Source organism: Oculina patagonica, chromosome 7, assembly GCF_052425735.1.
Source record: "Oculina patagonica isolate OP01 chromosome 7, crgOcupat, whole genome shotgun sequence".
Lineage (NCBI taxonomy): Eukaryota > Metazoa > Cnidaria > Anthozoa > Scleractinia > Oculinidae > Oculina > Oculina patagonica.
The window spans coordinates 31,077,680-31,105,601 of NC_135764.1; the positions used below are offsets into that span (position 1 = coordinate 31,077,680).

The window sequence follows — 27,922 nt, forward strand, 5'->3', positions numbered from 1 at the left end:
TTTAATTCTTTTATTTTATTTTCCCTCTCGAGGCCATGTGCAGTGAAAGTTGAACTATGTCACAATAGTTCAGTCCATAGTAAACTGCCAATAAACGACCTATTGTCAAGCTACAACTTTTATGCATTTCACTCAAAAAGGAAGAAACGTTATCGCACTACCATCCTTTACAATCCCTTGTCTACACAGTGCGAAAAAGCGAAATCTTTCTTTATTCATTTGCAATAACCTTGTTCTTCATTCGCACCCGGCTTCCAAAGACTGAAAAAGAAATGAAAGCAATGATTATTTTAAATTTGTTTGTCAAAGCTTTCATAGTTGAAAGCACAAGGGAGAATACCAACCGAGAAATTACGCATAGTTTATGGCTTCGTCAATTCCAAGCCCGCTAATCCCCCCTAGGGGGAGCATTTGTCCGGAATTTTTTTTTCACTTAGTTTCCCAGGGTGGGCAAGTTGCCAAAGCGGGACTAACCTGAGATCATGCCCTCCCTCCTTACTTATCAATCCAGGAAAAAAGATCGCCTGATCGCAGGTGTCTAAGGTACATGAAAGAGTTGTTGTTTCAATTAATAATATAATTATTTTAACAAGGCAATGACAATTATCACAGGTTTTAACAAAGATCCATTTATTTGTGAAAAGTTATTGCTTTCTTCATTAATCATTTGAATAAAATTTTGATCTTGTCCCGTGGGTCGTGGGGAATTTGGTACATTATTGAAAAAAAGAGACAAAAGCCCGACAAATGCCCTGGCCCGGGGGATGAGCGGGCTTGCCTTACGGAGCCATAAGGACAGTATAAGGGGAGAGAGGAAAGAAAGGAACTGAGGAACGAACAGAGGAAGGAAGATAGACTTGTTTCAAGTCGCTCGTTAGATTCGCAGGAGACCGCTGGATACGGAAACGGAGGGCGCGCGCAGGCATGAGAAACAAAATGGCGGAGGATCGTTGCGGAACGAGCGACTTGGCTCACATGCACGCGCCAATTGAAATATGGCGTCACCGGTGGATTTTTCCACCGGTGACGCCATCAGATTATGTCAATCATATTGTATTGCGCGCGAACTTACTGAGCGCGCTGTGCCCGCCAACTTAGCGCGCGCTGCTCGCGAGACAAGCTTTCGTTTAACTTTTCACCTCTTGAGCAGACTTGTTTCCTTCTCACATCGGCAGTTAAACCAGTTTTAGAACAAACAACACAAATGTCTTTTTTTGTGCATGTCCCTTTTAAATCTTACTGAAATGAGAGAGCCAACAAGGGCCCTAAGTATGATTTCCCACAAAAAGGGAAGAAAATCGCAATTTTAACATACGCCACCAGGCTGATACGTATGCCACAGCGCGCGTCAGCTGCACACGGCGCACGAAACTGACGTCAATACGATAAAAGAAACCAATTCAGTGCACACAAGCATGATGCAATTTTTCGCGGCAATAAACGTCAGCCAGAATCGATTTCCTGCAAGTGACACAAGTCGCTCGTTCCGAGCCATTCCTCGGTAATTTAGTGTCGCGCGCGCGTTCACAGAAATAAATCCCGCGCGATTACAAAGGTGATTTTACTCAAGTGGTCTTTCTCGCTTGATTTCAAAGCGATTTTATTTAAGTAACTATAGATGCAAAGAAAAAACGAGCGACTTGGGGCAAGTCTAGAAGGAAGAAAGAAAGCAAGAAAGCCGTGCAGCCAGGCAAGTCAGCGGAAGGGATGTACACTCACCATCTCATATTATCACAGCACTCATCGTCTGACGAGCATCGGCCATATGTGCACCGCTTCTCAAATATTTCATAGCCCTAATCCGGGAAAGTAACAACAAATGGCAAAAATAAATATGCGTTGTAGCTATTACCAGGTGTTAAGTCGCTTAGCTAGCTAAAACGTAATAAAAATCGCTTCGAATTTGTGCTTGGTGGTCCCAAGTTTAAATTCTCGACCCGCTTGTAAATAGCCAGCTGGTTTGCCTCCGGCTATCTGGGATTCTTAACCTTGTTGTGTTTATTTGATTTTTTTTACTGTCATTTGCTCGGCCCCACTAGCCTTTGTGCTATAAACACTGCCGAGGGTAAATAAAGGTTATTATTATTATTATTATTATTATTATTATTATTATTATTATTATTATTATTATTATTATTATTATTATTATTATCAAAAGCAATATCTCTTTAGTTGAAAATCTGGCACTGAAGGCAATAACTTGATACTCAGTATAATTCATGGAGAATTTAAGAAAAGAAAACTTTTAAAATCGTTTTGGAGAAAACAATTGAACGAAGTGTAAATCGAAAGGGCATCCTAAATAAATCCAACAGTCATAAACGCTGTTTGAAGCACTGGATGTAGTCATCAAGCTTGTCTTTTTCTAGCACTTTTGTAGCCTGCGTAGCAGGCGCCGTATAGTTTCTAGCGCGCGTATGGGAGGAACGCGAAAGGCGCGAGAGGGCCACGCGAGGAAAAAATCGATTTTTTTCTTCGCGCGGCCTTCTCGCGATCGCGCACTCTTTTAAATGCGCTAAAAACTACACAGATGCCTGCTACGCAGGCTAGCACTTTTGTGGCAATGGTTGATTATCTAATCAGTTTACTGTCTGCCGAAATAAAACACCCCAATCATGGAAGAAAGTTCCAGATCATAAAATGGAACAAAAAATTACCCTTGAAAGTCTGAGGTTCACTCTCTACCCTCATTAACCGATCAGAATGCAGACATTTTGTTAAATATATTCTATGAGGTTTACACCTGAGTGTCGAAAGGAGTTCGCGTTTTCTTTGGTTTTCCATTTCTACGCTTAATGATTGGTATAAAAAACTCGAGCCACTTTCTTGTCCAATCAGAAGTAAAACAAAACCCAATCGTTGTCACTCGCTGAAATGGTTTTCCATTTCTACGCTTAATAATGATTGGTCTAAAAAACTCGAGCCACTTTCTTGTCCAATCAGAAGTAAAACAAAACCCAATCGGTGTCACTCGCTGAAATGGTTTTCCATTTCTACGCTTAATAATGATTGGTCTAAAAAACTCGAGCCACTTTCTTGTCCAATCAGAAGTAAAACAAAACCCAATCGTTGTCACTCGCTGAAATGGTTTTCCATTTCTACGCTTAATAATGATTGGTCTAAAAAACTCGAGCCACTTTCTTGTCCAATCAGAAGTAAAACAAAACCCAATCGGTGTCACTCGCTGAAATGGTTTTCCATTTCTACGCTTAATGATTGGTCTAAAAAACTCGAGCCACTTTCTCGACCAATCAGAAGTAAAACAAAACCCAATCGTTGTCACTCGCTGAAATGGTTTTCCATTTCTACGCTTAATGATTGATTCAAAAAACTCGAGCCACTTTCTCGACCAATCCGAAGTAAAACAAAATCCACTCGTTGTCACTCGCACACGCTTCCCGGGCCCGTTTCCCGGCTAATCGTATTTGCTTCTAGTTTTTATTGTGCCTTTTAATATGAGTTGGCTCGAGTGATTACTTTGGTTTTGGTTTTACGAAACTCGATTGAAAACTACTCAAAAGTAAACTTATAGAGCAAATCGGGTGGATTGCTTCGTAATTAATGGCTGTACTGAACCCACCTCGTCATTGTTCTCCATAGGAACATAAGGATCATCTTGGAATACAGGCTCCCAATCAGATTGGGCTGCTTGTTTCCTGAATGGAGTGGCATGGATGCATTCCACGAGGACAATCGAGACGAAAACAATTGCAAATAAGCACTTCATACTTTCTCCGGAATCGAGTCTGAAAAATAAATGTGGGGGCTTGAATTACAATTTTGCTGGCCTGAACAATCGATGATAAGCGATATCAATCGATAACAATCGATGCCATATAATCGATTGATATTGAAAATCGATGATCAATCGATGACGGAAAATTTTGTGACTTTTAACATGATCGACTTTCATCGATTATCATCGATTTTCATCGACTGTCATCAGTTTTCATCAATTGTTGCTTTTGGTTAGATTCTGTCAGAAACCCAAAAGGGTTGAAACGTGTAACGCGCGCGCACAGCGTTTGAATATTCATATGCTAAGTACCATATTTGGAAACACGAAGAATTTGTACGCGAATGCTTTATAGAGGTAATGACACACGCAACATAATTTTTGGTTTTGCGGTAAGTTGCTTGAATTTCGACCTAAACACCGTAAATTTCTTACAGAAACTGAAGAAATTCATTAAGTGTATCGAAGCGAAGTTCTCCAGACTACTTCATGAAGATGAAACAGGAAAATTTAACCAAATTTAACTTTATTCAACCAAGCTTGTTTAGAAACAGGATAACGCCATCGAGCGTGAGCTAGCGCGCGCTGTGAATTTAATCCAAATATAGTAATTTTTATTGTTAAATGTATCTCATGATTTTCCAAATATGGTACTTCGTGTAAGCGAATGTGCAAACGCTTTGAACAATGCGAATCATAGGGAGTTACACGTTTCAATCCTTATGGGTTTCTGATTCTGTATGAAGCTTATTATATCAACTCAGCAACTCTTAAGGTCGCGGGGGACACCTTAGTCTCATCATTATGCATTTATTTAAAGCGTATGCACGAAGTGCAACGACTGACCGAGATATTCATGACTGGATAAAAATATGGGTGCGTGCGCGTGATTTTAAAAAAAATCCTGTTTCTTTGATATTTTGACCAATTTAAAACAACACTTGGCGTTATACGTTTTTAGTATAATTTCCAGAGGTGAATTCAATTCTGATTGGTCGGGAAGCTCGGACTATGTCGCATTATTATTCAACAGATGCGCGCGCTGCCCATATATGGTCAAAATGTTAACGATATCTGTCATCCGTACATAACAGATATCCTGCGATATTCGTAGGTTGCGAAGATTCGTCCGAAATCTTGTAAAGCGCGGCACAATTACAGTTTTTCTATGTGCGAAATGTGTTTCGTTGACAATTTGTTGAATAATAAAACAATTATCCTGCTCAATCTTGCGAAATATCGTCTGATTTTAGCCAACTCGGCCTGCGGCCTCGTCGGCTAAGTATCAGGCGATATTCCGCGCGATTTCGCAGGATAATTAACAATTATCCTGCGAAATCGCGCGGAATATCGCCTGATACTTAGCCGACGAGGCCGAAGGCCGAGTTGGCTAAAATCAGACGATATTCCGCAAGATTTAGCAGGATAATTGTTTTATTATTCAAAAAGTTGTCAACGAAACATATTTTGCACATAGAAAAACTGTAATTGTGCAGCGCTTTACAAGATTTCGGACGAATCTTCGCAACCTACGAATATCGCAGGATATCTGTTATGTACGGATGACAGATATCGTTAACATTTTGACCATATATGGGCAGCGCGCGCATCTGTTGAATAATAATTGTTAAATATTCACCGCGCTAGGCGGTGAATATTGCATCTGAAGGTTTGGCTACTAAGCCATGCCACGTTTGCCATCCAGGTCAGTTAACATGGCGGCATTTGCTGAATGAAAATTTCTCTCATTTAAAAGAAATCACTCCAAGTCCTGGATATTTGAAACATTGGGAATTTTGCAAATTTACTACCAAGGCTTTTGGACCGAAAATATTTTCAAGAGATGGTTTTCAAGGCGTTAGAAATGATCGTAAACATGGTGGTTTTGGAGATCACACACGGCCATGTACTCAGTCAGATCGACTGTCAAAACATTATTTAGTTCTCTTCTTACTGGAGCTAGTAATTTCGAGAGGATTCACACAATTGCTCAGAAGTCAAAGGTACCGGATATCTATCTTTTTCGTAGTGTTACTGTTTGTATTGTTCCGTTTTATTGCTTAAACTTGAGTGTAAATTATGATTTCAATCGATGAATTAAACTGGTTTACACGTATGCAAGCGAGCACTTTTGTTTGTTGTTTTCGTGTTTTCTTTTGTTATTTTGTAGTTTTTGATATTCGCCTCTGAAAATTATACTAAAACAATTATTCGCCTCAGGCTCAGTGATTATTGTCGAATAATCCCCGAGACGAAGTCTCGGGGATTATTCGACAATAATCACTGAGCCTGAGGCGAATAATTGTTAAATATAGATTGTAGGAAGTCTATGAGCTAATTTTTATTCAAATTTGAATGTTTCTGCAACTCAGAGTAATCACAACAATATTCGGTATAAAAAATCGTGTCCTTCATAAAAACGCATTGTTCTCACAATAAAAGCGTGGAATATAATTACCATAATTACATCTCTCCTTTGGAAACTGATCGTGTTTTGGTCGGGACACCTTCGGAAATCTCAAAGTTTGGACTTTTCCGACAATTTTGAGGCAGAGAATATCACAATCTTTTAATAGGTGCAAATAAGGCAGAGAATATCACAATCTTTTAATAGGTGCAAATAAAGTTGTTGTTGTCGCGGATACAGACCTTTATGTCTTGTCACTGCAGATAAGTAAACTATGGATATTGTAGTGTGTCATAACAGAGGCGAAATTTTAAAAGAGGGCTTTTAGAAAGAGGCAGAAGGCATTAAATTAAAATTTGCGCATTTAAACCGCCATAACTTGCTGGCAAATTTTAAATTAAAAAATCCGCTTCTGTTATGACACTCTAGAGATATTGACTGATTAGTTTTTGACAAGATCACAGTGTGCTGTCTCCTACTCGAACTCTGCCACAAAATCCTGTTCTTCCCAATTTGGCACTTACGTGGCTATTACATCGCCGTTAAGTACAATCTACCAAATAAAAGATGACATACACAATCTTTTATCATTTCTTTATGTCTCTGTAAAATTTGAGCTTGATAGCACCCATAACGGCCGAGAAATAAGCGTTTTAAAAGATGCAGGTCAAGCAAAATTTCGCTTCATGAATTTATTCATGCTGTAGGTATCCCCCGCGACCTTAACATCGATCAATACCTCATTTGTTCATTCATGTTATGCAGTAAAAACAATATTATCGAGCAAAGGCTCAAGCTTTACAGTAGCGTACAACACACGACAAATATTACCGTAAAAGTTCTGTTATCCATGTACAAAATAATGTAAGATAACCGGCAAAAGCAATATTTACTATATTAACTATATTGGGATTAAAGCCTGGTTTTCACTAGCGACGCAAGCACAAGCGCAATCACGCAAAAAGGACAATTTTTGATCCTTTTGCTTGCCGCAAGCACAAGTACAAGGATCAAAATGCAATGTGCTTGTACTTTTGCTTGAGTTGAAGCCGTTTTCATGGTGAAATAAGAGCTGTTATGCTTGCGCTTTTGCTTGCGTCGCTAGTGAAAACCAGGCTAAAGTGGCTTGGTCTAAGTAAATGTCCGTGCAAGTTGTTTAAGACGTTCTGAGGATTGATGAGGATAAATGCTGCAATAGAAAAAGGCCATCCGAGGGTGGTAGCCGTGTCGCAATGTCGCAATCTTCTGAAGACCGTTGTCGCCTAACCAACTCTGTAAATGTTGCTGTCGTTTTTCGCAGTGTAGGTCTGATGCCGCCGAAGCTTCACGTTTTCTACATCCCTTAAACCCGGATTAAAACCCTGGAGAGAGGTACTCTGAAAATTTTTAGCTGCTGTCCTCTGCATTTAAAATTCGTTTTCTGAATTGCCATAATTTTAACAGTCGACATCCATTCGATCCGTTGAAATACAAAGGTACTAAAAGCTTTAAAGCGAGACTTGCTTAACGAATTTTGCACGAGGCAGTATAGAATTTGGTAGTATGGCGGCAATAATCCTGCATGTGGGCACCCTCGAAAGTCTCACAAAATAAATACCCTGAGCAGTAAGCGATCCACCACGACCAATTACGTTTAAAAATGAAAAACATAGGATATTTGTAATCACTCGTTAGGTTCTTACCTTTTTCTATGAAAAACTGGCGTTCTCTGTGAAAAGTCAGTTAAAAAGGGTTTTGCCTGTTTCTCGTCTACAAGTTCTGAATAAATAAATTCAAAAACCTTTTTTCGAACCAAAAAAGGGTCAGTTCTCCCGAGGCATTTTGAAACTTAACATACCAAAGACAGTGCAAAGAAATCCATGGAGAGACAGGGATAAAAAAGACCGCGTTTTGGACCTATATGGATAGCAAAATTACAAAATTAAGCCTGTTCAACTTGTCTTTTCCTACAACACTAAATTTTGACTGAAAAAAGAAATTGACTTACACATTTTTATTTTCCCCTCTGTATATCCAATTTAATTAATACTTTTACAGACGGCACATCAAACGAAGGGTGGAAGTCAAGCAGCGTGCGAGAGAATACTTTAATTTTTAATGTTTTCATATAGGGCGGCAATTTTTAAGGTTTTGTTATGAATTTCTCTTTGTAATCTGCAGTAAAAGCCGCTGATTGCAATGAAAAACCACCGATCGCTTACATAAAATGTTTCTAGAATTTGAATTCATTCGATTAAATCCACCGTGATTTAATATCCGTTTGCTGCCTCTAAAATTAATTCAGCATTAAGTTAATTCGAGAACAAAAACCCGGGCAGGATAGTTTTAGTTTCCTTTTTTGGTCATAACTTGAGGTTTATTGCACAAGGCGATACAGAAGCTCACACGATATGTTTGTTTGGAAGTCAAATTTTGTCGTCCCCAGTACAGGGTCTTCTTGTCGACGGGTTTTCAAAATGGCGCCGCCATTTTGAAGACGGAGAAGACCCTGGGGACGAGAGGTTGCTGTTGGCACTAATGCTATAAAGTGGCACTTCAAAAGAGTGTGGATGTTTGCCATAGCAACCATTTTGAATACAACTTTCAAAATCAAGTTCCTCTCGATAAATGCTATCAAAGTAATTGAAGCTTCTAGACCAAATTTAAACAAACTTTCCTGTCCTTTTTAGGTTACATACCTCCTAAGACAAGTCCAATCAAAATTTCAACGCCAGGCCTGGGAACGAGGTTGAGAAATTCCCGCTAAACTTTGCCGGTCTAGACAAAATTCTTCTAGGAATTAATTAGTTGCACGAAAAATGATACCCTATAGACCCAATGCAAATATGGCGGCTGTTAATTTTCGGCTCCCAGAAGAATCATTTGTCAACAAAATTAAATTACTCTAACTTAAAGATAAAGTCAAAGTAAATCAGTGTATGAAGTTTAAAGGCTATACATTCATTTAATGGGAAGTTACAGGGGCATTTATATTGCCAAAAACATGAAAACGAGGCTAGGCAGGCCAGGGTGACTTTTTCCATACAAATCTCTTACATGTAAATTTGAATGAGTCATAACTTTGCAGCCATTTAACCCAAAACACTGAAACTTCTCAAAATAGCATAATATTTCATATATATTTAAGTGCCACCATCAGCGTTTTAAGAAACTTGACCAAACAACAGAAATGAATGACAACCATTTTTGCATAAGGTCTATTCTAGACCAAAATTCTGTGATTACTATGCCCTATTCCAGACTAAACTACTTGAAAACCATGTATGTGCCGCTATATTAAATTGCCTTGTTATGATTGTCTTCCTTTTCCGTTTAAGTTCCTTTGCCGCATCTTGGCAGTTTATGTCATGGTTTCAATGTAAACATCATCGGCGTTTTCCCTTCCCGAGGAAATGCCGCACTTTTATCAGGATAGGGAGCTTGCCCGCGTTTTTCGCTCTCTCCCAACTAAATTGCTTTGCCGAAATTAATTCAAAAGTTTGATTCTGACGCCGTGTTTCTGCCGTGCTTTTCGTTGTCGAACTTAAAATGGCTGAATTAAGTTCGGCACGGCAGAAACACGACGTCTAAACTAGGCCTTAGATACTTCAAGCATTCGAATATCAATTAACAACAAACTAAGGCTAGTTGAACCTATGCAGTTCCGCTTGTAACAGCTCAGCCAGCTGCAGTTTGAGTAAAACTCAACAAGGCAAAGGTGTTTTTCTGCTTTTGCGGTTGATTTACTTCGCCGGCGAAGCTATCAATCCACACTGAATACAAACTAAATACTTTATGACATGCCGATTCCTTTGGCATTGCTGATATGCGTATGCTCAGTTAGTAGTATAGGAGTTGGGGGTACGAGATCATAAAAATTTTTATAATCTCTTACATCCCCAACTCCTATACTACTGCACAGCACTGGATCCAAAAAATAGAATCAAAAATAGAATCAAAAAATAGAATCAAACATGGAATCAAAAATGAAATCAAAAATAGAATCAAAAATAGATTCAAATATTGGAATCAAATATTGGATCCAAAACTGAAATTCAAACCCTAGAAAACCAAGCCTGTAAAACCAAGCCTTAAAAACCAACCCTTGCTAAACCCTTTAATCAAAATAAAAAAATCTCTTATACTCTTTTTAAAATTTTGAAATCAAGGTGCGTTTAAAAATCTCTTACACTAGAAATCATAATGAAAATTATTGCTTTATATTATAATGCCCGTAAGCATAACTTGTTAAGCCATCATCAAGTATATACCGTTTATCATCAAAACAGCTCAGTGATATTTTATTAATCTCATAGCTTCCAAGTTGATGGCCTTGACTTCTGATGGTTTTCATAGTATGATGCATCTGTGTTTTATTGAATAAGGTCTCTTTGTAGTTTTCATGTGTGATATCTTTTTTGATAACGGATTTCTTGATTCCTTTGGCTGTCTTTCCTACTTGTAGATTGTCTTTAATATAAGAATACATTTTTGATCGCAGACCGATGAATTCTAAAATAGGAATAAAAGAAGCTTCATCTTTGAATTTACCAATGACTTTCTTGTTTGTTTTATCAAAGAATGGTGATTTTTCAGGGTAGTCACTGTTATCGAATTTCTCTTTATCATCAAAAAAGTCTTTATATACATCTTCAGCCTGAATTTCATAAGTTAAACTGTCTGTATCTGTGAATAGCAGTTTGGCTTTGTTTGCATACTTCTTTTTTATGTAGTTATAATGGAAATCATACATTAGTGTTTTGCTTAAATCTAATATAGCCATTCCTACATATGAAGGTCGATTGAGGGTTAATGTTTCTTTGATTTTATGGACAGCTACTAAGTTTTCATTAAATATTTTGCTACTGACATATGTTGGTTTTGAAGCTAACTTTAATAATTTATTTTTATTAGTCACTAACCTAACGTCGACTCGCTTCCTCAAATTCTCCATGGTTTTGCCGTATACTGAATTATTCATCAATTTAAAAAAGTCTTTTTCAAAAGCGTTTTTAGAATTTTTACGTTTTTCGGTATTAAAATCGATGTATTGTTTTAACCATGGAGATTGATTGAATTCAAGCACTCTGTACACTTTTTTTAGCTTTAATCCAAGATTTAAGTACAATCTAAGGTTTCTATAATGTAGTACATACTTTTCTCTGTTGTTTAAAGTTGGAATCAACTTATGAACTAATCCTGTTGATATATTGTATTTAGTTGCTATGTTTTTACAATAATTTGATAACATGTCATTAGTTACTTTAACTTTTTCTGGCCCCAGTGGGTATGAATTATGAAGGTTATGTAGTTCATTAGGATACTCTAGATCAACTTCTAAAATTAAACCCTTATTAGAATCTTCTTTGTACTTAGCTAAGTTTGTTTCATCTATCTGTTTTTGTGTTAACCATCTAAATCCACCTGTTGGTAAATATTGACTCATAGCCCAACCATAGAGATTATTAGCATCAAGATACATGATATACTTTGAGGCTGAATTTTCATCATATTCTTTCATATATTTATTGTTTGCTTTACCATATCGATTGGCTATATAACTAATACCTCCTCTCATTCCTTTTTCAATGAATTGGTACATATCAATGTCTGTTATAAGCTCTAGTTTGATATCTGTCATTTTAAGCATTGAATCCCAAGACAAGCTGGGACTGCTAAAATAATGGCATGGATCTAGCTTATAATACTTAAGACAGGTCTTGCGGAAGCTTTCAAATACATCAGCAAGTAAAAGTACATCGCTTTTAAGATATAAATTGTGATATTCACCCATATTTTTGATCTTAAACGTTTTCCACACATTTTTAGCATGCTTATAGTCATCATCTGATATATGCTCATCATTTAATATACTGTAAAAGTCTTCTTTTTTGGGTAGTTTTTCATTAAATTTGTCAAAGCTATCCATATAGTCATACGGATATATTCCTTTTCTTGACATCAGATTGAGTTGCTTACTCTCGAATATTTCAGAAGTATATTTTAGGGATTCCTTAGGTAGATTACTAACCAGCTTCTCAAGACTTGAACTCATAAACTGAAAACTATCTAGAAAGGTTAAATGATTACCGAGCATGAAGGCCATATATTTCTCTATATTATTTGGTATAGCATTGATATTCATTTCTTTAATTTCTCCCTTTTTATTTTTGTATGTATGATTTTTTACAATTTTTCCTATCTCTTGCATTATGAAATGGCTGTCATAACCTCTTAAGTTGTGAAAAATTACTGGAATTTTTATTTTATCGGGTTCTATTCTTAATTTCAGATTGCATTCTGTATGAGCGCTCCCTCTGTATTTGCTAGTAATATGACAATGGTCTCTAACCCGAATATCTTCATCTATGTATTTTATATCACAGATATGACATGCTTCTGCTTTTTGAAATTCATTTTCATCATCTTTAGTCATCTTTAATGGTTTCTTGAAGTATTTTTTCATTGTATTTTTACAATATTTAACTTCTTCTAGCATCTTTTCCATGAATTTGTAAACAGCTTTTTCTCCTCTATATATTTGTATCGGTTTGGAATATTTATCATTATAGCAACAAACAACCTTATAACCATATCCACAGTCAGTATGCTTTTGATAGGCTTCAGTATATGATTTATCATTGTTTTGCTTACAGCCGGATATCTTTTCTGTTATAGCTTCAAAATCGGCATAAATGACAAATGGCACTTGTTGCTGTTTATGGAAGTTGTTGAATTTTAGTATGTTGTTATCCTTATCAGGCATTTTTACTGCTTGTACTCCATTTATTTGAATACAATTATCTTTGTGATTATTTAATACTTTTTCAGAACTGAAGCATTGTAAACAGTGCATACAGAAGTGCTTCCTCTCTTTGTGTTTAGTTTGGTTATACATGAATTTATTAAAATCTTTTATTAGAACATAATGCTTGTTTTCATTTTCAGTTATCAATAATAAATTCATCTGATTGTCATACTTTTCTTTTGATATATAGATGGGATATGGTTGTTTGTTTTCATAACCGAAAACATTAATATTAATCTCATTTTGCTTCTCAATTTTATTGTACTGTTTTATTTTTACTGGAAATTCAATTTTAGAGTAATCTAATCTCTCGATGTATGCCTTATCAGATTTTTTAATTCGTTGAGGATATTTATCTTGAGGATTTATGTATCTGATATGACACCACCGAAAGCATTCATTATCTTCATTTTTCATGTTTATTAATCCTTTAGCACTGTTTCTAAGTTCTGGTGGTAGCTGAATATAAGATTCGCCTTTCATTGGTTCATATTTAACTAAATTTATATAATGACCATCAACTGATTCAATAGTCCATCCTGAGCCTTCAGATATCCATTGAGCTACGAAATTTAATATCTGTTGTTTAGATGCTTGTAGTGATTCTTCGATCTCTAGATTATTGATGATTGTTTGTGGTTTGCAATTAAAATAAGCTGTTTTATATATTACACTATCGCCAGTCATCTTTGAAAATGTCACCTTAAGAGTTTCAGCAAATTTGAGTCCTTTCATGGCTGATAGTTCTTTTATGATATGATATTCAACAGCTTTCCTTGTGTTTTGTAGTTGTAATAACGGGTCTTTGTTGTGTTTTATACCAATTTCAAAAGACTTTGTGTAACCTTTAAGAGCTTTATCAACTTGTTCTATCTTAGTCCTTGGTAATGGAATTGGTTTTTGTTTTATAGTCCGTGGCATGGGTTTAGGCTTGTAATCATCCCTAAACTCAGTAGGTGTTTGAATGATATTTTCTTCATAATCTTGAATCATTTGTTTAACGTTTCGTCTTGGAGTAGGCTTCGGAGGCCGTGGTTTGTAAATATTAGGTTGGTTTGCTTTTAGTGATAATATCATTTTTATAAGATCGGTTTTCGATAGCTTAGCTAGATCTGATTCGTTCATATTATTAGATGAGATATTTTTATTTTCCATTTTTTATACTATATGAAATTATTATTTCTTTAAGTGTCTTATAGTAAAATTATTTTTTTTATTTTTATAAGATCGGTTTTCGATAGCTTAGCTAGATCTGATTTGTTCATATTATTAGATAAGATAATTTTATTTTCCATTGTGTATTGTTATTTTCAATTATTTCAAATCTATCATCATCTTCTATTGCTTTGAAAACAGCATTTTTGAAATGTTTTTTTGACTTCAAATGTGTCCATTTAGCTGCTAATGAACTATCGTAATTACATATATCGCATTTCCATCGTTTATTTAACATATACTTAGTCTTTGAATTTTTGATAGCGTTTATTCTATCAGCGTCGTTATCATACTTTAAATTTCTTCCCATTTTCTCTTATTATACTATAAATGATATTTCTTTATATCTTTTACTATAAATATATTGTGCGTTTAAAAATAACTAGTAATAAAATATTATTGGTTGTCATCAACAACAATAACAGTATCATATCAATACTGTGTAACCAGCCTTATAGCCTTCTTCAATATATGTTACATAACTTGTCTTTATATATGTGACTGTTATAGTGCGTTTAGATATAAACAGATAATTATTTTCTTTAATATATATATAGAATGACTGATATAACATTAAATATCAAACACCTTTTAGAATCTGATCAAAGCTCGAATGATATAGCCTTCATTAATAAAATGTATTGTATTCAGAGCATTCTTAAAACAAATATTTGTATTATTAAAATGCTATCTTCAGACCTTAACAGCAGATCTGAAATATCAAATGAACACAAAAATCATGTACGTTTAGAGTGTATACCTGAAGACCAGAAACGACGACGTGGAAGACCTCGTAAGGATCAACATTAAATACATAATTATTCAGTTTACGGTTTTAGCCATAAGTTATAAATGATTAATGACTAAACCATTGACCGAAAAAACCTGCTGACGCGTCAGCAGGTATTTTAATCTGGTGTGATTATGAGTAAGAATTTTTTTATTATAAACTTTTTGAGTAAAGTTTACTCAAAAAGTTTATATGCGTTGCGTATTCAATTACGAGTGTTTCCATAATTGCATTTTAGACGATATAACAATGCATGCAAACAGAGACAAACTCGATGATAGTCTTCATAACTTAATTCTATTGCCTTGAACCATCTTTATATAAATATATTTATATATGAGATGTTTTGTGATACACAGATACATAGCGATTTAAAAATAATGGGCGAGGGTTCTTGTATTTTTTGCAATGAGTTATTATATACAGGCGATAAAGTTGTTGATCATTGCTGTGATAAACCTGATATTTTGGAAGATGCATATATGAAAGTATGTCAAAATTGCGGGACTCAGAATTATAAATATATTAGCGAGTATTTTGATTTTTACGAGAACAGAGACAAAATATGGCATAAAAGCATATATAACAGAAAATACCATATCGAGAACGTATTAAACAATATTTGTATTAAAAATGGGGTGCAATTGACTGTAAATCATCGTCATAAAATTTATAAGGTTTTTCATGAAATCGATAGTATTCTTCCATCTATAAATAAAAGAAGAAAGAGGATGATCTCAAGTAAATATATTATACGAGAGCTGTTTAAAATGCTCGGTATCCCATACAATTTTATACAGATTTCTGAATCAAAAAAAACACTAGCGTTTAATGATCGGTATTGGGGTGAGATTTTATTGTTGAAATTTGATGAGATTATGAAGATTATTCTGAAGTGAATTTTTTATAATATTTTTTAACATATTCATCTACAGTGGGGCATTGATCAATTACTATGTCGTCAAGCACTTTTAGATCGGTCAGAAAAGCATTTTCGTCTGATGGTAAGCCTCTCAAGAAGCATTTTATCTGTATACAAACTTTCTCATAACTTGTGTATGCAAATTTGCATTTATTCACTTTGTCAGATATGTTACTCTTTGTTATATAACCATGAATCAAAACACCCGATCCTGTTAAACAACCTATAACAATAGGATTAAGAGTGATACTACCAACAACAGTACCTATGACAGTCAAGCCAATGGAGGACATCTGCAGAGACAGATAAACACGTTTCAATTTCTTATACTTCCATTTATAACATGTCTGTAATCGGTGGTAATTATTATACAGGTCCTTCAATTCCTTCACTCTATCTTCTGATAATTTGTTGGATATGTGATTAAAATTCATCATATATCTTCTCATATGTTATATGATTATACAATGTTTCGTTCATTCGATTTTCTATTTTTTATTCTGTTATATAATTTCCTGATATTTTGGATCAATCGTTCAATACTTTTTAGTATCTCATGTATTAAATCTACAGCTTTCATATATATATATTGTTTATACAATTAAGCAATTTATTCAAAGAAAATTCCTTTCGCTTTGTCTATAAACTGGACTTTGTGATACTCTTTACTATTTACTGATATTGCTGTTTTAGTAAAACCGATTCTTTGTATATAGTAACCTGAAGAAATTTGAAGGCTAGATGCATTCAGCGTATACCCCGAGAAAATTTTATCGAGACTAATGCCGTTGTTACAAATACCGATTCTAAATTGATTACCTATTTTAGTATACCAGAGATTCAAATAAACACCTATGTAAACATCTCTAATTTGCTCATAAGATACATCTAAATCATAATCGAGTGATAACTGATTAGACTCTAATTTCACCCATGGAAAATCAAAACTACTACCATTGTCGAAGTTTATTTTAATTCTTTTATTATCACCGGCTTTATAGTCATATTTAAATGCCATATATATAGTCCATTCATCGGATTCAGTGACATTTTCATTTAAATTAATTTCGAAACCACTCATAAAGCCGTTTTTTGGATCAAAATCTTCTAACAATTTTGTGGGATTAAAGACAAGATTACCATTTAATCCAGACACTACAGCACCGTTACTATCTGCCATGATGAATTCAGATGGATCCGTTAGATCATAAAAATACTCGAAAATTTTATGGTAATAGCTGATGTTTCTTTTTTTATCTATTTTTAATTCAAGATCAGACTTCAAATTGTCCCGAAAATGTTTTAACTGTTCATAATTAACAGCTTGGTCATTAGTAGTAGCTGGTTTAATACCATAAATAGCCTTTGTTTTCATATCAATTGATGCATTGAAAGCTATTCTATCATTTTCAACATAATATAGCTGATCGTATATCCTAGGATCAACGTTACTCTGATAACCTTTTATTCCATAAATCACGATATATGTTTGTAATTTTGGGACATATGCGTTCCCTGATTTCATCTTTAAAACGATATCAACATAGAGATAATTATTAGGATGTTGTTGATATTTATTAATTTGTGCTATTGTTCGACTATATCCATCATAAACTCGCGTAGTTGATTTGTCGATGTTGTCGATTGATGAAACAATATCGATATCTAGACTATCATGATCTATTTCAGCTGGAAAAAATAGCTCGAAAACCATTGTGTATCGATTGATTGGTAAACTATATACATTGATACCTAATCTGCTTGAGTAGTAGCCTTTATTGCTGTCAAGTACCAGCTTACTGTCTACAACTTTCGTATTAATTTTGTGATATGGAGTCGGATGATCAATTGAACTACCAAGCTCGATATCATTTTCTTCGCTTAATTGATTGATACTATCGGTCATTATATGGGCAAACGTGTTTTCTTGACCAACGGAAGTTATATGACTTTCACCAACATAATCAAGCATGTATTTTTTGTTTACAGCGTCTGTATCATTGGTTGGGTTTTTTAGATGGGTTATATTATACCCACCCATATGGAGATTTGCCTGCATCATGTTACTACCGTGAATATTGAGCCTATTTTGTAAGCTCTGAGCTAAGCCATTACCAACGGATTTAGTTAGAAAAGTACTGTCCACATATACCTTCGAAGCCTTACTGCTGGCTAAAATAGCACCTGTTTTCTTCGTTAAATATGTATCATCAGCGTACGATTTGTCCGCTTTAAGCGCGTCTCTGGAGTCAATATATTCTTTATTCATTACGTTTGACATATTGCTGTATCCTGAATCGAATTTCGGTACGTTTATTATGCTTTTAAACGTCTGTTCATCATTGGTACTGAGATCGGCTTTATCAGTGAGTTTGGTGTCGAATTCAGTTTTAACATCTGTATCTCTCATGTCAACATATTGCTTCGATACAAGACTAGTAGGTCCGTATAGACCAGGATACCAATTTTCTGTATTGTGTATATTACCTTGTCTAGCATCAAAATCGATTCCATTTTTGGATTTTGTTAAACAATTTTGTTTTAGATATCTCTTATTAATAGCACTACCCAAATCCTTAGGATAATCATCAGATTCAAATGGTATGTCATCTTGAGTTTTTAACCCAAATATTTTCTTTTTTTCCATGCTGTAATCTCCAGAAGTGGTCAATTTGAACCCAACCCCAGCTGGTCCTTCTTTTCCAACACTACCAGTTATTGCATTCGCAGTATGATTGCCGTCAAAAAATCCCATATGTAATTATGTTATATATTTTCAAAATAGTTCTTGATGAATTTTTCATTGTGATTGGTGTTTGTCATTGATAATGGTTTCAAGATGTCAAAATATTCTTTTTTGAATACAAGTGCTTGGTGTAAAAAATAAAGACAATAATAACCACATAAAACAGACTTGAGGTCTTGATATTGAGAATTATTAAAAAGAATATTGGTGATACCATCTCTCTTTGCTCTCATTTCAAATTCTTGGGGGTAATGCATTCCGAAACTGTCGAAATACCATAATGTTTTGTCATTTTTACCTTTTACACAACAAGTCCAATGAGTTCCAGCATTATTCAAATCATCTAAATTGATAACACATGGACTATGTTTTTTAGGCATATGTTGGTTTCTGCTATATATGCCGGTAATATCAATTTTTAAATAATCACACCAATTAATCAAATCTCTATCGGTCAAAGCTTTATTAATGAATTTTGGTTTATTTACAATCTCAATCCAATTATTGGAATGGTTGGTTGCGTTACTTTTTTCTTCATGGTTCTTTTTTTTATTCCTGAACCTTTCTGATCCCAAGTACCAATGAAAGGGGGACTTTTGTACAGGGCATAATCGTTGATATTAAATGGTCTGTTACGCAATCCTTGTCCTTGGCTTTTTATTGGAGGTGGATACGGTCTATTTTGAAGACCCATACCAGATTGTATCATTGGTTTAATATGAGAAATTTGTGTTTTTGAAATTTTTATATCAACACCTTTATTGAGGGTTTTCGATTTTTTGATCTTATTGATCTGTGTTTTTGTCAGAAACATTTTGTCGTTTCCAGACAAATCATTAGACAACAATCTCAGTGTTATTGGAGATTTGGTCATGATGGCTTTTGTGAGCTTCAATTTCTGGTTTCTGCTTAATGATACAGTGTATGGTTTGTATTCAGTCATATATATTAACGTTACATAAAATACATTTGATTAACGAATCAAGCTTTGAGGAGAACTTTACCATTGACGATATCAACACTAAGCTCTTCTTCATGGAGAATCAAAGCATAGAGGCTGTAATTTGCATTTGGATTCCCAGATAGTTTATAACTGAACTGGATTTTGGTCGATCCACTTTTAATTTCTTCCTCTTGGTTTCTAAGATCAAAATAGATGAGCCCATATAACTCTTTAAATGATTCCAGGGTGATTGTTGGAGAAGTGTAATAAGCATTGAAATCTTTTTGATATTCCATCAATGCCCTATATGTTTGAACGATCTCTGTATCAGGTTTTAATTCTTCATTTGGATAAAAAACGCCGTTACTCAACTCAAGCCTTGCATTTGAAAATGTTCGGTTATTCGCGATGTTATATGTATTAAATATAAACGGATTCTGTGTTTGATCATTCATTTTTGTATCATTAAGAGCCCATATAAAAACATGCCTCGGTTTACGAATAGAAGAAGTAATCCTGAATGTACCTTGACGAGACGCTGTTGATGGAGAAATTTCAATTCTTTCTTTGAGATATGACCATGTATGTGGCTTTAGATATGTTTTAAGATAAATTTGCTCACCCTCAGCATTAAATATCATTTTCGGTACCCATAAAACAAGTCTAGTGACAATAAACCTTCCTGGGTCACCCCCAGCACGAAATATTACATTGTTATCAGTTTCAAGATTGACATCAATGGTTACTTTACCATTGGGTGCTATTTCTGTCTCAAAAGAGTTGAAAAAACCATATCTGTTCAATGGTAGTATGATGTTATTTTCAGCAGCTTGCGTGAGTAATGCTTTTCTTTTTGCGAAACCCTCATTGTAGTTTACATTATCTCCATCAACGAAATTTCTTACTTCATAAGCATTACCAGCGTTGTTTGCACCGTGTTGTACTGCTCTCATTGTATATTTTAGAATCACAGCTCCGACGGCTGTATCAGGGTAATTAAACATGCTTGGTCCGACTGTTTCAGTGTAACTTGATGATAATTCAGTCAGATTTTTCACATTGATAGCATGATTAAGCCCTGGTGTATCCAGAGCATTCACTCCGTTGAATTCAACCTTCAACTGATTGATAAGTGAATAACCGGAATTGACGGTTGCAACCCGATCAGCAACATCATAACCAGTGTTATCCATTTTTGTGATTTTAAAATCGACAGAAAGGTATGAATTATACAAGTCAAAAGGATGAGTTTCACTGCTACTGTCAATGACGAAACGGTATCCACTCTTCTTTTGAAATTGATTGTTTGCAGGTAATGTTATTGGATTTTGTAATTCAAATGAGACATATTCATATCGTTTGCAATATTTCGAACTTCTGAAAGACATTATATAATAATGGTTTACATTATTTTACATGTTGGTTAATTTGTCGAATTCCAGACTGAGAATATCATTCCTCAATTGTTCTTCCGTCTTTTTCGTTCTTTCTGGTTGGAATTTTTTGTTTTCAGGATGTGATTGTAATAAGCTGACGATCATATCTCCCTTATTTTCTGATTCACTGTATTTTTTCAGTTTTTCTGTTTCTTTCTTGGTTGCTTTATTCAGTCTATTTTTGATGATGTTGCCAGTTTTATGTGCAACATGTTGTAATCCTTTTTTACCGGCTTTTTTTGCCAAATCTTTGGTGGTTTTACTTGTCAATGATTTTTTTGCAGTGGAAATTAAACTGTTCATAATACCACCTCCTTTTTGGTGATCATCAACTGGGTCACCGGTTTCAATGTCGATGTAGTATGACATACCGGTATTCATATCTCTCACTTTTCTGATTCTGCTCATATACGAATACGATATATAATATCACACTTCTTTCAACAGCAAAGTCAAGTTAATTGGTATATTATTGAGATGGATAGGGTTGTTCAATCCATCAGTGATATATATCCTCAATTCTTTGATGATGTTGGTATTGATTTTGTTGAAAAGGGGTCGAGGTATTGTTTCTTTTATTTCAAATGGATAAGATATCTGCAAATTGGCAACACTAAAACGATAAAGTACATCACCTTGCGTCCCAGAAACAAGTGAGTCGCTCAGAAGATTGCAATGAATGAAAATGTTATCAACATTTCTTGTTATGTTTGGAGCATTGGATCCGTATTTTGTTGATGTGATGATTTCTTTATTGAAACCAATCAGTTTTGAGAAATCACCTTCTCTGAGATCCAATTGATATTTTTCTTCCAATTCAATATACACCTTCAATAATGATGATGAAAATTCAAGTGAGATACCTTTCCCCTTATCGTTTAAATCACCATTCACTTCGAGTATTTGTGAAATATACTCATTGATGTCTGAATAAGAATAATTACCATCACGGAAAACAATTTCAACCCAATTCGCTCCAGAATCCTTGCTGTATTTTATTTTGTTATTTCCATACTTTGAAGACACATTGAACCAGCTATAAGTCATTTCAGCACTGTAAAGAGCCAAATAATATGTTTTATTCCTGTCTAGGACTATTTCAGGCACATGATTGATGGTAAAATCATGAGACATTGAATCTCTTATACCATCATTGCTATCCAAAAACATCGGGATTTCCATTATATCATTAGATTACATTAATTGAGTCCTGACAAATTTATCGTATTGTGTTTTAGCTATCACACCTTGTTTGAGTAAATAATCAATGATCTGCCACATTTCATTTCTGAGAACAATACTTGTATTACCAGCCCTTTTGCTTCCAGCCAACAAAGTCAATCTTTTCATCAAATCGTTTGGGTCTGAGTATATCATTGTACCTCCAATCAGTTTTGATTTCCCTGATGATCTATGTTTTGGGATGTTTGATAACATATTGAGATTATTGAATATTTTGATTGCTTTTGATGAATACTTTTTCTTTGGATTAAACCTCTTTGTGATGAGATCAACGAGTGATTTGTCAGCAATGTCTTCATAAACCATTTTACCATCTTTCACGGCTTCGATGACCATTTCATTGATTAATCTTGGTACATTTATGAGTAAACCGCCATACTGTCCATTGTTTATCTTGTAAGCATTCCGCTTCGGCTGTTTGTAAAACCTGATACCATCGCCTGTTTTTTCCCTGAAATTGATTCCTTTTATAACAGTGCGATATTTACTCAATATCTCTTGATCTTTCCTTGCGTTATTTTTAATAATCCGATTTGAAGATCGTCTTTTTCCAGTTAGATGAGATATTGCTGATCTAACTTCTTTTTCATCTGGAATATCATTCAAATCAGGATCAAATCCATATTTTCTTATGATGGTTTTTTCACCTTGGTTAAAGATATGTTCTTCAACGACTTCTTTTTTTGGGACTTCTTCATCTTCATCTTCTTCTTCATCTTCTTCAGGTAATATGTCTAAAGGTTCAAATTTTGATGGTAAATCACTTAACCAACTTTGAACCCCACTTTGTGAACCAGATGATGACATTGTTTCATTCAACATATCAACAGCTGTAATTAATTTTTCTTGTTTTTCATTCAAGTTTTCAATTAATTTGTCTTGTTTTTTATCGATGGTTTCTTTCACCTCTTTCTGAGATGTTATAACGGGTTTGAATAATTCCTTGCTTTCAAATTGTCTTGATTGTTTTTCATCCAGTGTGTCTTTTATTTGTTTTCTGATTTGTCTTTTCAAAAGATTATTCTCATAATGCTTCTTCTGATTCTCTCTGAATTTTTCGATATCCATATATAATAGTTTAGATAAATGACAAAATTAATATATCAATTGACATAAATGCTGGAAGACAGATATTTTAATGTACACAATATATATATTGATGAAGATTCCAAACTATGACAACATCAAAAAAGAAGCCAAAAAACGAAGCTTAAATAACTTCTTGAATGAAGAATTCAGAATGCTCATTTGCGGTCAAAGCAATTGTGGTAAAACAAACCTTCTGATGCACATATTGAGAAAACCGCTCGTGTTTTATGACAAGATAATATTTTATACTCCGAATAGACATCAAGACAAAATAAAAGATCTCGAATCATTGATGGATGACATATCAAAAAAGGTTGGTTATGATGTGTTAGAGATTAAGACTGCTGATGAAATAATGGATACTGAAGAATATCCCAACAATAACAGAAAAATAGTGGTCTTCGATGATTTGATAAATTGTTGTGACAAAATTCAATCCAAAATAGCGAATCATTTCACTGACGGAAGACATCATAATATAACTCCCATTTATTTGAGTCAAAGTTACTATGATGTGCCTCAGAAAATAAGACTGAACAGTTCACATATGTTATTATATCCACCAGCCACAAAAAACCATTCCAATCTGATCGGCAAAGAAAATAGAATAGATCCCAATTTATTTGACAAACTGATGCCCTTCGAATTTTTGTTCATTGATAAAGAAAAGAAAAGCTGTAAAAAAAATTTTGATGAAATTGTATAATCAATATATATAATGGTTAGATCATATTGCGTAAAGCAGAAAAAACAGACAGAATGTGTACCAGAAAGTGAAAAATATTTTAAAACCAAAAATGGCCGAACTATGATGAAATGCATATGCTCTGAATGTAAAAGCTTTAAAACCAAATTTGTCAGTGAGAAAAAGGGGCGAGGAGTTGGTGAAACGATTAACAAAAAGGTCGGGGAAAAAATTCCTGGTTTTCAACAGAGCCAAGACATTGCTAGCTTCATTATGCGTATAACTGGTGGTGATAAGGATTTATTTAAAAAGTATTGGTCGGGAGATATCGTAAAAGGCATAGTAAACCCTCGTAGCGGTATTCAAACAAAGAGTTTTTGGAAGCCAGCAGGTTCGTATGCTAACGAAAATACCAATCCAAAATGCAATTACAGTGAATATAAAAACGGTAAATGGATTAATCATTATTGCGATTAATATCTAATCAATATATATATAATGGTTAAATCGTATTGTGTACGTGAAAAAATACAAACTAATTCAGTTCCTGGTTCTGAAAAATATGTGAGAACAAAAAACAATCGTTTAATGCTCAAATCGGAATGCATTTCTTGTGGTATTACTAAAACTAAATTTGTCAAAAGTCAAAGTGGCGGAGCTCTTGCTCGTTATAAAGGCCCTTCTACTGTTGATAAAATAGCCTATGTAGCATCAAATTTTGTAACTCCATCACCTAGCTTTGCTTCAATGGCAAGAATTTTAGCAGGTCAAACTCTCAAAGGTGTAAAAGACAATGTTGATTACTATAAAAAGGGTAAGGGTTTTGATATCCACAAAGCTATTCTGAAAGTAGCTCCAAAAGAAGGCTTTGTTATACCCGGCCATAAATATACCGGTCCCGGGAATCCTCTTGAAAAACAGGTCAAATGGGATCCAAATACTGGTAAAATACTTAAGATATATCAAAAACCAACTGGTAAAACAGATGCTGTATCGATGCAACATGATGTAGATTACAGCGTCTGTGCAAATAAACCCTCAAAAGATCAGGTTAAATGCAAAAACAAAGCTGATAAAAAGATGGTAAAAGCCCTCGATTCTATTCCGTGGAAAGACAGACAATGGGGTCATGCTATTGCTCGTAATACCATTGCAACAAAGGAAAAGTTGGGTTTGGGTGTTAAGCCAAAAAAAACGTAAAAAAACGACAGGTGAAGAAAAATGGCAAGAAAAATTAGCTGATGAATTACATACAGCAATAAAACGTAACTTTACTAAACGACGTGTTATAGTTAACCATATTGATGAAATATGGTGTTCGGATTTGGTCGAAATGCAACAGTTTAGTAAATGGAACAAGGGATATAGATATCTTCTCATGGTACTGGATGTTTTCAGTAAATATGGTTGGATAGTGCCTCTAAAAGACAAAAAAGGTGAAACTGTAACTCAAGCATTCAAAACCATATTCAAAGAGGGGCGTAAACCTCAATATCTTTGGACTGATAAAGGGAAAGAGTATTACAATAAAAATATGAAGGAGCTTTTGGAAAAGAATGGTATAACACTATACTCAACCGAAAATGAAGAGAAAAGTAGCGTATGCGAACGATGGAATAGGACAATTAAAACCCGAATGTGGAAACAATTCACTGCTCAAGGTAATACGACGTACCTCGATATGCTACCCAAGCTGTTAAAACAGTATAATAATACCAAACACTCAAGCATTAAAATGACACCCGTAGAAGCATCGAGGAAAAAGAATGAAGGCTTAGTATATTTCAATTTATACGGTGATATGAAAACATCAAAACAGAAACCGAAATTCAAAATAGGTGATAAGGTTCGAATATCGAAGTATAAAAGAAATATTTTCGATAAAGGGTACACGCCAAACTGGACAGAAGAAATTTTTACCATCGATAAGATACAATACACTAATCCTATTACTTACAAATTGAAAGATCTCAATAATGAAGACATACAAGGAAGTTTTTATGAACCTGAACTGTTAAAAGCAAAACAGGACGTATTCAGAATTGATAAAGTCATTCGGAGGGATTATAAGAAGAAACAAGCTTTAGTGAAGTGGAAAGGATATAATGATGATTTTAATAGTTGGATACCAATGAAGGATCTACAACATATATAAAATTCGTGCTTATTGACTTAGGCATCTTGAATCAATTCTGAGAATAAAAGTTTATTTTATGACAAACGTTTATATAAAAGTTTGTATAAAAGTTTATTGTAATATGATTGGTTAGTTAATATAAACAATAGAACATTCGAATCTATTGTATTGAACCAAATATTATGAAACCATGACAATAATGCAGATGTTTAACCTTGAACTATAAAATATTAATCACCATAATTTTAAAAAAGTCATAAATATATATAAAAAATAACGAATCACAAGAAATATATAACATTAAAAATTTACCATAACTGTCGGTTAAAAATATATAAAAATTTCTAAAGTATATATATAAATGGTTGAAGTTCGAAGATATTTTACTGAAAAAGACAAGATGGATGCAAAAAGAAGGTCCAAGACTTTATATGCATCTAAAAAGGAATGGTTTTGTGTCATTTGCAATAATTATAACTATAAATTATCCGGTAAATGGAGACATCTTTTGACACAAAAGCATATTAATAACAGCATCATTTACAACAAAAAATCAGATTAAACGCACTGTATAAATGATATAAAAAATAATGTATAATAAATATTATAATGACATCAAATTACATCAAAGAAAAATTCGTTGAGATGATGAATATCATAGAAAAACATTGCATTAAAGACAATACACTTTTCTTACAATTAAGTGAAAAGGAACAATCAAATAGATTAGTTAACATTTGTACTGATCTCGGTATTATATCAAATATGATCCTACATAAAAACATGTTCAAAAATCTGATAAAAATACAAAAATATTATATTGAAAATGTAATATAAGACGTTCATTTTAAACGCACTAGAATCCAACTTGATAAAAGGAATAATTAAACGCACTAAGATGCAAGATTTTTAAAAAAGAGTATAAGAGATTTTGAAATAAATTTCAAAAACATCATAAAACTCGGCTTCGCTTGGTTTTCCAGATTGATATTAAAGTTATGATAACAAGGCTTGTTTAAACGCACTGTTTTCAAAATTTTGAAAAAGAGTATAAGAGATTTTGATATTTTGATTAAAGGGTTTAGCAAGGTTTGGTTTTTAAGGCTTGTTTTCTAGGGTTTGAATTTCGGTTTTGGATCCGAGATTTGGTTCCAATATTTGAATCCATTTTTGGATCCAGTGCTGTGAGTAGTATAGGAGTTGGGGATGTATGAGATAATAAAAATTTTTATGATCTCGTACCCCCAACTCCTATACTACTTCAGTTGGAATCGGAAAGGTATCTTACCGTTACGGTTTTCTCAAGAGGCGTTCAAAATATGGAGAAAGATCTTCGTTCTGCTCGCGTCGGAGTTAAAGCCAATAATGTAATGGGTGTAGACTCCTCGCTGCTGATTTCCAAGTGGACACAAAGCATGTTTAGTAATAGAAAGTTAATTCATTATATTTGACGCCCTTCTTCAGTGGATGTCACGCTTTAATGTTCATGAGCGCGCAACGTAATAAACAACTGTTTTCACAACAGCTGACTTCAGTTTGTAATTTGACGAATTAATGCCGTTAGGCAATTTAGACGAAGAAAATGACTGTGGTCCTTAAAATGAAAACTTTATTTAGTATCTTGAACTGTATGTTTCAGTTTCTACGTCTTCCAACCAGTCATGCATCGCAGTTCCGAATGGGAGCAATCAATCGAGGAAAGATTCCAGCTGAAAAGGCTGCTTTGTTTAGCTATGATCTACTTTCAGAGTTTTTTAATTAGCTTTATTTATCCGGCCATGGATGTT

General features: G+C 34.2%; 1 protein-coding gene across 2 annotated transcripts; it reads right to left on the reverse strand.

Annotated features, from left to right (window-relative positions):
• LOC144659614 (uncharacterized) lies at positions 1-27,562 on the reverse strand. Of its 2 annotated transcripts, XM_078520082.1 has the most exons (5): positions 27,424-27,557; positions 7,826-7,901; positions 3,581-3,746; positions 1,720-1,796; positions 1-261 (listed from the first exon to the last, which is right to left on the reverse strand). In XM_078520082.1, the coding sequence occupies exons 3-5, from the start codon at positions 3,725-3,727 to the stop codon at positions 216-218; spliced, it is 270 nt and encodes an 89-aa protein (XP_078376208.1). In that variant the 5' UTR covers positions 3,728-3,746; positions 7,826-7,901; positions 27,424-27,557; the 3' UTR covers positions 1-215. The 2 variants fall into 2 exon arrangements, with proteins under 2 accessions (XP_078376208.1, XP_078376207.1); XM_078520081.1 differs by lacking the exon at positions 7,826-7,901 and having other exon boundaries at positions 27,424-27,562.
• Between the last annotated feature and the right edge of the window lie 360 nt (positions 27,563-27,922).